This window comes from Gopherus evgoodei, chromosome 8, assembly GCF_007399415.2.
Source record: "Gopherus evgoodei ecotype Sinaloan lineage chromosome 8, rGopEvg1_v1.p, whole genome shotgun sequence".
NCBI classification, from domain to species: domain Eukaryota; kingdom Metazoa; phylum Chordata; order Testudines; family Testudinidae; genus Gopherus; species Gopherus evgoodei.
The window spans coordinates 97,568,796-97,581,381 of record NC_044329.1 but is presented as its reverse complement, the minus strand read 5'-3'; the positions used below and the strand labels follow the sequence as shown (position 1 = coordinate 97,581,381).

Below are 12,586 nucleotides of genomic sequence, written 5' to 3'. Positions count from 1 at the left end.
CCCTGTGTCCCTCCCTGGACCCGATGCCCTTTTACATGAGGTGCTGCCCCCTGGCAATAACCCCCTCAGTCTTAGAGTCTCCCCTTCCTGGAGAACCCCCACCCACTATTCCCACCTTGCTTCAGTATATGGCTACTGCCAGTCATTGTCTAGCCCCCACTCCATGGGGCAGACTGCAGTATCAGCTACTCATCACTGGCAAGGAGGGTTTGGACCTGCTGCCTTGGCCTACCCCTGGCTGCCCTCTGTAACCCCGCAGTACCTTTTAACCTAATGCTGGGCTGCAGCCTGGGGCTTTCTAGGCTGGAGCACCCTAGCTCCTCAGCTTGTCCCCAGCCCTGCTCCACTCAGGTACTTTGTCTCTAGCTTCCTGTGGCCAGGCCTTCTCTCTCTACAGGCAGAGGGAGACAGTTTGGGCTTCTGGCTCACAGCTTCTTATAGGGGCCAGCTGGGCCTGATTGGGACCTGGCCACAGCTGAGCCTGCTTTCTCCCAATCAGCCAGGCTTCTTGCCCCAGTCACAGCCCTCTGCTGGGCTGTTTTAAGCCCCGAAGGGCAGGAGTGGGTAATCACTCTGCTACAGTGCCCCTTTATATTCTCTGCTTCGGGCATGAGGCTAGCAGGGTTGCATGCACTGCCTGCTGTTACTGGTAGCAAAAAGTCTCTAACTTGAGTGCATTGGGTGCACAAGCACCTACAGTGGAATGTATATGTGAACAATGCATTTCAAAGTACAACAGGTGCTGTACAGGTATGTAATTGTCCTTTGTTTCTAGGACAGTTTTTCTTTTATAACCATGACTACTTTTTTTTTTCTTGTCACTGCCACAGCCCCCTCAGCTTCCTGAAAGAACTCCTTTCAACCTCTATAGTCCCTTTCCAGAGGAGGATAGTGTGCTCTTGTTTAAGTTTGGAGTTAAATATGCCTTTTTCCAAGTCTCTCAGCTCAGGGGTGATGACTTTTTTCACTTTTTTTAATACTTTTTTATGTTCAGTTGAGAGAATGGTTTGATATTTCAACAACAACAAACCTTATTACCTGTATCATTTTTCAATATATTTATCATCACGCTGAAGAATTTTCACACAAGTTTTCAGTTACTAGAGTGTGAGATGCTAGCATTAACTCAGAGGTGGGCAAACTACGGCCCATGGGCCAAATCCGGCCTGCGGGACCATCCTGCCTGGCTCTTGAGCTCCCAGCTGGAGAGGCTAGCCCCCGGCCTCTCCCCTGCTGTCCCCCCTCCCCTGCAGCCTCAGCTCACCATGCCGCCAGCGCTCTGGGTGGCGGGGCTACAAGCTCCTGCCAGGCAGTGCGGCGGCATGTCTGGCTCCAGTTGGATGGTGCGGCTGCCAGTCCTGCTGCTCTGAGTGGCATGGTAAGGAGGTGGGGAGTGGCGGGTTGAATAAGGGGCAGGGAGTTTCAGGGGACAGTCAGGGCAGTGAGCAAGGGGTGGTTAGATAGGCATGGGAGTCCCAGGGAGCCTGTCAGGGGGTGGGGATGTGGATAGGGGTTGGGGCAGTCAGGGGACAGGGAGCAGGGGGGGTTGTATAGGGGGTGGGGTTCTGGGAAGGGTGGTTAGGGGCAGGGGGTCCCAGGAGGGGGTGGGCAAGGGACAAGGAGCAGCGGGGAAGGGGGATTGGATGGGTCAGGGATTCTGAGGTGGTCGGGAAGTGGGAGGGGACAGGGACAGGCTGTTTGGGGAGGCACAGCCTTCCCTACCTGGTCCTCCATACAGTTTCAGAACCCCGATGTGCCCCTCAGGCCAAAAAGTTTACCCGCCCCTGCATTAACCTAACCTCTGTATCAAATCTCTGAATCCATAGGGAAAAACTGAATGAAGTCCAGGATGAGTTACAGAAAAAAGAAGCACTTTTTGCAGAGCTCCAGCCAGACGCAAATCAGAACTGTAAGTATCTGCATGAGGTTACATAATATTTGCTCCTGAAAAGTACCTCTGTAGTCATAATTGCGTCCATGCACAAGATACCATTTTCATACCAGTTTAACTTGGAAAATTAAGGTAAACTTGAAACAGAAAAATAAGTGTGTACGTGCACGCGCGAGTGTGTGCATATTTGTCTATTACAATAGGACTTCAGTCTTGGGACCTTTAGTGCTAATGAAATATAAGTAATTTCTTGGAAATAACTTCTCACTTGCTCTATCATCTATCTCTCTCTAAATTACACTGAAATATTGATATGGCCTAGAACTCTTCAGGAGCCTAAGGCATTACATCCTAAATACAATGCTCCTGGGGGAATTCTGCGCCTAAAAAATCTGTGCAGACTATTTTAAAATTCTGCAAATTGTATTTATTAAAATAACACTACATAATCACGCCACTTTCAATTATTTTGGTAATTTATTTCAAAGGACCTGTCAGCAAGTATGTCTGTAACAATACAGACACACACAAAATTTCCCCAAAGAGTGAAGAGTTAAAGAAAACCCTACGACAACACAGTTGCTGCTTTTCTGCTCCCATCTCCCCCAGAGCCCAACTGGGGGGGGCCAGTCACTCACATACCCTTCCCCCCAGAGCTGGGCTGGGCACCAACCCCAGCCAATACATCCAACCCCCTTAATTCCTAGAGCCCAGCCATGCCCCCCACCCCCAAGCCCAAATATCCACACACACTTCCCCTCTCAGAGCCCAGTTGTGGGCCCCCACCCGGCCCAGATACCTGCACCACCTCCCTCCCAGAGCCCAGCTGCGGGGATCCCACCAGCCCAGACACCAATCCCCCTACCCCATAAAGCCCCGGGATCCAGAAGGAGAAACAGCCTAATGCGCTATCCTGGGCTTGCAGAGATTTTCCTGCACGCCGCCCTCTCCTTCCCTCAAGGCTTGTGGGGAACTCTCTCTAGCTCTCCCACTCCCTCTGGCAGTGTCTTCAATATGTGAGCTGGGCTCTGCTGGGTCCAGCAGCTTCTAGTGGCAGCCAGCAGCATTACAGACCATTTTTGTGGGAGAAACAAAATTCTGTGCAAAAAACATTAATTTCCACAAAATTCTGCATTGCACAGTGGTGCATAATTCCCCCAGGAGTAATACAAGCAGAATATTGATGAAGCTTTAGAAATACCTAGTCCCTGTCATTTTGGTGTTTTTAATTTTTTTTTTCTAAGTAGCTCAAAAGATTGATGAGCTGGAGTCAGCTTTGCGTAAAAAAGATGAAGACATGAAAGCAATGGAAGAAAGATATAAAATGTACCTGGAGAAAGCAAGAAATGTGAGTGGTATATTTCAATACAAATAAACTCTCTTCTCTCCCCTCCCCATCACCCCACCTCTATGAATCAGTGATGCTGACAGGCTTCTCAAATATCCTGTATTAAAAGTGGTTTTATCTTACATTTTTAGGCCAGATTGCTTAGTTATTGTAACTTACATGCAGCATAGTATAGACTATAACCCCAAATATGAAAAGCTGTTAACAACACTTCCTTATTAGTTGCCATCTTCTGTCATACTTGTGTCCTTCATTTGAATTTCACTGTTGCATGTTTTATTTCCAGCTGAGATGTGAGGTTGCTGAAGATGAAACATCAAACATATTCATTTTCTTTATACAGGTGATAAAAACCTTAGACCCCAAACTAAATCCAGCATCAGCAGAAATTATGTTGCTGAGAAAGCAGCTACTAGAGAGAGACAAAAAAATTGAAGCACTGGAGGTAAAACTTATCTCTTCTTGTTTTTTCTTTTTAAAATCCAATTGTATGTCGTAAGTGGAAATCTCACTTGTATGTGAGACACTGCAAAGAGTCTCTTTGATTCAGTTGCCTTTCTATTACTCGAACTGCTCAACCTATCAAGCACAGAGATTTGACCTTGATTTGCTGACATTCTATCCTGAGGTGAATCTGTCAAGACTGTTCGTGTGTGTGTGTGTGTGTGTGTGTGTGTGTGTGTGTGTGTGTGTGTGTGTGTGTGTATAAAAGGTGTTTATTTTTAAGGTTAAGTGCTTTATTCCTTATGAAAAGTAATGTGTATGAATTTAAAACTTCTCAGAGGGAATTGAAGTAAACTGTAGTTTAACTATAGTGCTACCAGTGCACTATGGCAATTGGAAATCTGTATAATACCATGCATTGTTGAATGGAAAGTGTGACTTTTTAAGTATAATTTAGTCTATATCAAAATACATAACTCATTACATGTAACAGAGTTATTAAAATAATATTAGAGACACTAAAATATTACACAGGTTATACTAAAAATGCTGTTCCTAGTGACAGCTACTTGGGTAAACATAAAATTTCTAAACACAGTTTTTAAATCTTTAAGGGCCTGATCCTGCATTTGTTCTGCACTCAAAATTCCCATTGACTTTTCTGTGTACTGACAGTAGACTAGGACCCTAGATTATTAAATCAGTGGGGATAATTGCTCATTTATGGCTGCTAATGCAATGGAATTATGACTTTCTGAAATATTTGCACTGAACATACTCTTGATTATATATCCACAAAAAGCTTTTCTGTTTACAATGATGCATTATTTAAAAATTTTATCCATCTGTTGTGGTAAGGGTGGTTCCTTTTCTTGCAATAGTCTATTATAATAATAAACAGTTTCATCACTTTGATAGCCACTTTTGAAAATCCATATAATTGTTTATGCTGTTTTTAGTTGCAGTATTTGTATATCACACTACTGTGTTGTTTGTCTCAGTCAAGTCCTCTATCGAGAGTGGACTCTGATAAAGTGTATATATAATTATCTACACTTTTCAGAACTTCTGAGTAGTTAAGATTCCCTTGTCTATTTCTAAATCTGTTTATCTTTCTCTCTAGAGTGAATGTAAGATTGCCAAGTTGCGTGATTATGAAGAAAAGCTAATTGTATCTGCATGGTATAACAAGGTGAGTTGAAACATTCCACTTGTCTGTCAGTATGGTAACTTAAAAGTCAGAAGTACTTAGGATGAGCTTATAAACAATTTGAAACTGTCATTTTCTTGCCATCTTGATCTGTTCCATACTTAAAGCCTGTTTCACTGAATGTTCCTTAGGTGATTTTGAGACCTGGATTACTTTTTTAGATGTGTTACGAATTTGATTAGCTATGGAAGGAAAAAACCATTTATCTACAGTTATCTTTGCACCATCAAGGATGAAGGCTAAAATAGCCTTTTTCTAAAACAATAATATATATGATAGGTGGGGCTATTAGCACCGCCTAGTATTAAGGTTGCCTGACACTTCCCATTAGAAACTTGTATTTTCAGTTGCTTAACAAGTTTTTTTGTTATCTGCCAAACTTTAACTCAAATTCTGCATACTGGGTGTCTGAATTAGGCTGAATTGGTTTTGGGAAAAAAATTTCAGCCAAAACAGTTCAGTCATTTGTAAGAACAAAGTTTCAAAAAAAATTTTGCTTCAAATGGTATTGAAATACTCAACACAAACAATGTTAACAACAAGGGGAAAGGGAATGCGAGCCAAAATGGGGAAACGAGTTAAAGAATATTTAGATCAGCTGGACCTGATTAAATTCATCCTAGAGTACTTAAGGAACTAGCTGAATCAATCTCTGAACCATTAGCAATTCTCTTTGAGAATTCATGGAGAACAGGTGAGGACTGGAGATGGGCAAACATAGTAGCTGTTTTTAAAAAGGGGGACAAAGACAACCCAGGGAATTATTCCTGGAAAGATCTTGGAACAAATTATTATGCAATCAGTTTGTAAGCACCTAGAGGAAAATAGGATTATAAGGAATAGTCAGCATGACTTTGTCAAGAACAAATCATGCCACAGCTACCTAATTTCCTTGTTTGGCAGGGTTACTGGCTTTGTTGATGTGGGGAGAAGCAGAAGGTGTGCGCTATCTTGATTTTTAGCAAGGCTTTTGATACTGTCCCACTTGATGTTCTCATAAGCAAACTAGGGAATATGATGTAGATGAAATTACAATAAGGTTGCACAACTGGTTGAGAGACCATACTCAGAATGGTTATCAATGGTTTGCTGTCAAACTGAGAGGGTGCATCTAGCAGGGTTCCACAGGGATCAGTCCTGGCTCTGGTATTGGTCAGTATTTATATTAATGGCTTGGATAATTGAGTGGAGAGTATGTTTATGAAATCTGCAGATGACACCAAGTTGCGAGGGATTGCAAGCACTTAGGAGGACAGGATTAGAATTCAAAACCACCTTGACCAATTCAAGAATTGATCTGAAATTTACAAGATTAAATTCAGTAAAGACAAGTGCAAAGAACTACACTTAAGGAGGAAAAATCAAATGCACAATTACAAAATGTGGAGTAACTTGCTAGGCAGTAGAACTACTGAAAAATGTGAGTATTACAGTGGATCACAAATTGAATAGGAGTCAACAGAGCAATGCAGTTGCAAAATATCATTCTGAAGTGCTAATAACATTCTGAAGTGTATTAACCAGGGTGTCATATGTAATACATGGGAGATAATTGTCTCTTTTTGACACTGGTGAGGCCTCAGCAGGAGTACTGTGTCCAGTTCTGGGCACCACACTTTAGGCAAGATGTGAACCAATTGGAGAGAGTCCAGAGGAGAGCAACAAAAAATGATAAAAAGTTTAGAAAACCTAATCTGTGAAGGAAAGGTTTAAAAAAGCCAGGCATGTTAGTCTTCAGAAAAGACGGCTGAAGGAGGACCTAATAAGTCTTCAAATATGTTTAGGGCTGTTGTAAAGAGGATGGTGATCAATTGTTTTCCATGTTCACTAAAGGAAGAACAAGAAGTAATTGTTCTTCCTTCAGTGGCTTAATCTGCAGCAAGGAAGATTTAGGTTAGATATTAGGAAAAAAATATTTAACTATAAGGGTAGTTACGCAGTAGGCTTCCAAAGGAGGTTGTGGAATCCCCTTCACTGGAGGTTTTTAAGAACGGGTTGGACAAACACCAGTGAGGGATGGTCTAGGCCAGGGGTCCCCAACGCGGTGCCCGCAGGCGCCATGGCGCCAACAGAGGCTTCTAAATGCGCCCGCATCCTGACCGGTAGTGGAGCATCCGCCAAAATGCCGCCGAATTTCTGTGGCATTTCGGCAGTGACGCCTCTCGATGACACCACTTGCCGCCAGCGACGTCATCAAGAGGCATCTCCGCCGAAATGCTGCAGAAATTTGGCAGCATTTCGGCGGATGCTCCACCACCACCATGGTCCTTCGTTTGGCACCTGCCAGACGAAAAGGTTGGGGACCACTGGTCTAGGCATACTTGGTCCTGCCTCAGTCCTGCCTAAGTAACTTCTCACGGTCCTTTCCAGCCCTACATTTCTATTATTCTGTTTCGCAGTGTTTCTCTCTCTCTCTCTCTCTTTCCTCTGAGAACCTCTAGTACCCCCATGCTTTGGAGCAGGATCTTGAACTTCGGCACAGGGATGGCCTTTGCGTTAGGGAATATGCCTTTTGCTGTCTCCGTGAAAATCCACTCAAATTTGGCTAAGTGATAAGCCTTTGAAATGTTTCAATTCCCACGTGCTCATAGAGAAGATTTTAGACTTCAGAGATTTAGCTGCTTAAGATTCTGTTTTCATTGAGCATGCTTAAGACCCTCACAGTTCCCCCATGTGGCTAGGGAAAAGAAAGGAGTGGATTGAAACAAGAAGACTGGGAGTGATGAGGGGAAAGAAACTTGACTGAAAGCCAGGGATGGGGCAGGGAATGGAAAATGGAACTGGGACATGCAGTGCAAAACTTCAGCTACATTTGATGTGAAAAAGATGTCTCATTCGCTTATTTTATTTCTTCCCAGAGCCTGGCTTTCCAGAAGCTCAGTATGGAATCCAGACTGATGGGTAGCAGTACCTGCAAAGACCCTGGGTCATGCCCTCCTGCACGCTCTTTCCTAGCACAGCAACGACATGTCACCAATGCCAGACGGAGTCTCTCTATTAAAGTACCTAATGCAACATCGGATTAAACCGCAAAGGAAATGTTTACACTAAAGTGTCCTTAAAAATATTTTGTGGCTTCCATTGTAACTACCTGACCGAGAAAGAGGTTGTGATGCTGGGCTTCAGCTATTTTAACATCAAAACTTATTGAATACACAACAGTAAATTAATTTGGTGAACGGTTTCTAAAAATCATCAGCACACGTAGTCTACTAAAGACTGTTGCACCAGCAACCTTTTCTAAAAAGCAGCACCTAGATGGAAGTAGATTTGAATAACTGAAGTATGTGTTTACAAGCACAGCTTTAAAGAGTTATATTTGTCTTCATAGTATATTGTATATAAATACAAAAATTGGCAATATATATTATATTTAATATTTTTAGTCTGGAATTGACTTTTTTTTAACAGAACAACAATTTTTGGAAAACATCAGAAAACTGATAACATTAGGTATATTTGTTAGATCTTTATAACATAAAGAAAAATCAATCCTTTGGCTAGAAGAGTCCATAGTTTTAAAATGATGCATTTGTGAATCAAGAGCATTTTGGCATTCCAAAACTGTTTAGTGACTTCAGGACTTAACTTTTAAGACAGAAGATATATCACTATCTCAGTCAAGAAGCAGAAAGTTTCAATCTACTTAAAATAGTAACTACTTAATTTGTTTAAATTTGTGTATATACTTCTTAAGAAAAACCTGTCTTTAACGTGCTGAATTCACTAAATCCAAAAAGTCTGTCTGTTTGAATTAATGTAGTAGTCAATAATGTTTTTTAAAAAAACACCACCTTTAAAATGTAGTTGTATTATATAATTTTTATTACAGTCTTTGGGAGGGGGGAAATCCCTAATATGTATTCAGTTCAGTTAAACAGCTTTGCGCATACAAATCACTCTCTCATTCCTCAGGTTTTTATATATTTTCTTAATTACTGTGAACTAATCACATCAAGCAGACAGGCTAATGGAGAGATCTTTGCACATGGTTAGTAACATAGATTGTCATGGAAAAGATAAAGGTAGAAGACATCCGGTATTCCAGACCTCGGAAGATGAACATAGCTAGATGGATTGGTGTGAAATTGATCTGCATCATTAAATTTATTAAATGTAATTTGGGATACTGCAGATTATGTACTATCTGTATTTTATGACTTCTAAACCAAACTTTGTACTTTGGGATAATTTAAGCATTATACCCAGATGTATAGACACTCTTTTTCCTTAAACCTGTTTGTTAGATAATTTTAACAGTAGCTTTAATAAAAATTTGTTTCACACCTATCCATACAACACTTCAGTTGACATTTGTTTACAAAATGGCTATTTTCACATCAACAACTTACCAAAAAGCACCTTTTGAATTTTCCATGATCTTTATAAACTGACTAGACCAGTTTGTTACATCAATAGTAAAATAACACAGTGAATAAAGTCACAGCAGATTTAAAAGAAACCTAATCTAGCAAACTAAGGTAAAGATGTGAGGCTACCATACCTATAGTATAGTAAACATTACATGCTTGGATTAAAAGAATGTATGCATCTTTTCAGTATTAAAGCCATATTAATTTGAAAGCTGGACTCAATTTTGCTTGTAAAATTCAAAATTAGGTCTTTTTGAGTTTGTAATGAAATATGAATTTTGAGTAGCTTTGCATTTCATTAGATACTTCACAAGCCTCTAAATAAGGCTTATCCTTTGATCTGTTGCTGTCCTAAGGTCCTGATAATTCTGGAACTGGACCTCCTGCATGATTCTACAGGAAAAGTCTGTCCACTCATTGAGTTTGTGTTTCTTTAAAAAAGTGTTTTTGCTCTCTTTACAGTATTACAAATATCGACATTCAATTTGATTTCCTCCTAAAATGTTTATCAATATAGAGAGCGGAAATCTAACCGTATACTCACTTATTTGTAATAAATATTCTAATCGAATTATTGTTATGTCTTTCAAGGTCTGTCCAGCAGAATTGTGTGCTTCTGTTGATGTCTCTTACTGATGCATTGATATTGCTAGATTGTGTTTTTTATGTTTTTAAGCTTTGACTGATTGAAGTGGGTGGGTGGGTGGGAAGGCAACTATTGCAGATGTCTTAGCATGACTCTTATGTTTAAAAGATTTGGTATTTCAGTATGTTCTTTGTGAAATGTGGAACAGAATTATCACTAATAGCATTGAATAGGTGTTTTTCCCTGTAAATACAATTTCACAAACACAGTAATTCTTCGGTTTCCTTTTGAAAGCACTCATCTAGAACATAGTCCTAATGGATTCTGTCATACGTTATCACATTACTGTTGCAATGTCAATAGCAAAAGTCAGGTGCTAGTGGGAATAGAACCCTTTCACCAACCCTTCTCAAAACTGCAGACACCAGTTCCAAAGAACTTGAATAAGGAATATGATCCCTTTTACTTAGCCGAGGCTGTGTCAGCTAAGTAGCAGTAAGCATTTTAGTGGTTAGTCAAGGAAAGCTTGGATCTTCAGAGAAGGATTATCTGATGAGGTGTTTCTGGGATGGCCATCACTATGTATTTAGCTGTCTGATGAAATTTTACTTAAAATTATTGGAACTGGTAAAGCAATATGTTACTACTTTAGCATCTGTTCAGGACTAATCAGAAGTTGTAGAAGAACTATTTTCATAGCTCTGGTTACATTTGGACCTCCACCTGCGAGTGAGGAATTGATCAACAGACCTCAGTATTTGATCATGAGCCATTAATGTACTATTCATTTCCACTTGTTTTAAGGTGATATAATAAAAGATGCAGTAGGATTAACCTTTATATTGAGCATGTTTTGAGAATCTTTATTGATGGCACGCTCTTTAGAAAAGTGTTTGAATTATTTAGCTACAAATTACTGAGCTATGTACAATTGGTATTGTTTACCAAATTTACTTAGTGTGGTGTGATTCAGAGACTAGGGCTGTTGGCTGTCTTATGATAAATCTAATTTATGTTGTGTCCAGATGTCACAGCTATAAATGCACACAGATTATTAAATGAGATAATTGACTCCTGCTGTATTTCTCCAGTACAGCTAATAATGTTGGAAAGAAGTAACTTTCTAATAAAGCTGGTAATATAGATCCAATGATGAAAGAAAAAATGCCCTTTGCACCCTATGTTGTAAATTACTAGAGCGTTGTTTCATGGATGGTTTTGGGGATAGAAATTCCACCTGGTGTGAGACCATTTAATTTGTAATAAGATATTTGTATGGGATTAACTCTGCCCCTTTGGTTGAAATATGGCTGTTCTGGTGGTTTCCATTAACAATCCTATTTTTGGATTATTAGATTTCTGTCATACCTAGGTGTATCAGGCAGATTTAATGCATCTACATTTTAAGAGATTAAGATACATTCAGTGAAATTAATGAAAAATTCACCTAATATTGATTTTTTTTCCTTAACAAGTAATATGCAAAAGTATTCTGTTTTCTATCATAAGCATTTACTTCATGACAACTAGTAAAAGCAATACTAATGTTTTTTATTTAAGCAGTTACAGATTAGGAATTTTTTTCAAATAACAAATGCTACTTAATTAATGATGTCTGATAAAGTAACTTTCCCAAACCTTTTACTTTTGTTTCCACTTGTTCTGCTAGGTTTGAGGTTTACTGTGTATCAGTGTCTAAATTTTCTGTTTTTAAAACAAACATAAAGACTGTGTTATCACATAGAACTGGAAAAAAATTGCACTAATTTTTAAACTCTGGTTTTATTCTTTCTCTGGAAAATATTATTTTATATTAACATAAAGATTTTTAAAATGAATTCAGTGGTCTCTTTATTTTAAGTACTGCATTTACTAGTCTTTTATACCATAAATTCTTTGGGATAGGAGCTGTGTCTATCCCTTAGTTTGTACAGTGTCCTGATCAGCACCTTTGGGTGCTGTCATAATTACTGTGCCTAAAATGTTTGTAGCTTACAAGCTATAGATTTGTTTAAATCAACCTTGAGCTTCTCGTTCTTGCCATCAGAGTCCTGCATAACTTACTTCCTCCTACCTTTCGGCTCTTGTTTTCATTTAAGCTACATTACTAACTTTTCTTCAAGTGATTGTCCATTTGTATTCCACTTTTAGCAGTGCATTTGCACATGAGATTGCATTATTTTGTCCATTGGGACTGCACCTACACCCTACATGCCCTCTGGTGTTTTGTAGCCAAGGGTATAAAGGGCAGAGCGGCCACAACTGCCTATCACTTCTTCTTGCCTCTCGGTGGCAGTGAGACGGAACTCTTTCAGCATCTTTCTGCATGTGTTCTCTAGTTTTGAGTTTAGCCAATGAGGTTAATCCGAGGCGTGATTATTGCTAGTTGAAAACTTTTCCTTAGTATGGTATTCCTTTTTTATTTGTGTTGGCAAATTAACAATAAAAAGACACGATCTCCAGCTTCAGGAGTGCATGGGTACTGGACCTCGCAGTTCCCAAAACATGGCAGAATCTAAATCCACAGGATTTAAGTTACGTCCCTCCTGCAAGGCAGCTGTTCATATCAATGATGGAGAATCAAAATGCTGCATCTGCCTTAGTGAAGCATATATAGCACTTAAGTGCTTAGTTTATTGCCTTTTAAAAAAAGAGATGCAAAAGGGGAGGGAATCCTTCCAAAAAACGTTTTTCCTTGTGAAAAGATCTGTGAATGCATCTTTCTGTGCCATAT

At 39.8% G+C, this 12,586-nt stretch overlaps 1 protein-coding gene across 3 annotated transcripts in view; it reads left to right on the top strand.

Annotated features, from left to right (window-relative positions):
- The window catches only part of HOOK1 (hook microtubule tethering protein 1), a 47,979-nt gene extending 38,720 nt beyond the window's left edge, over positions 1-9,259 (top strand). For 2 of the 3 annotated variants that reach the window (XM_030571515.1, XM_030571518.1), the window contains exons 18-22: positions 1,827-1,909; positions 3,136-3,239; positions 3,583-3,684; positions 4,807-4,875; positions 7,752-9,259. In XM_030571515.1, the coding sequence (XP_030427375.1) occupies positions 1,827-1,909; positions 3,136-3,239; positions 3,583-3,684; positions 4,807-4,875; positions 7,752-7,919 (526 nt within the window). In that variant the 3' untranslated portion in view covers positions 7,920-9,259. The remainder of the gene's footprint in view (positions 1-1,826; positions 1,910-3,135; positions 3,240-3,582; positions 3,685-4,806; positions 4,876-7,751) is intronic. The other variant, XM_030571516.1, reaches the window with a different exon arrangement.
- Positions 9,260-12,586: the final 3,327 nt, after the last annotated feature.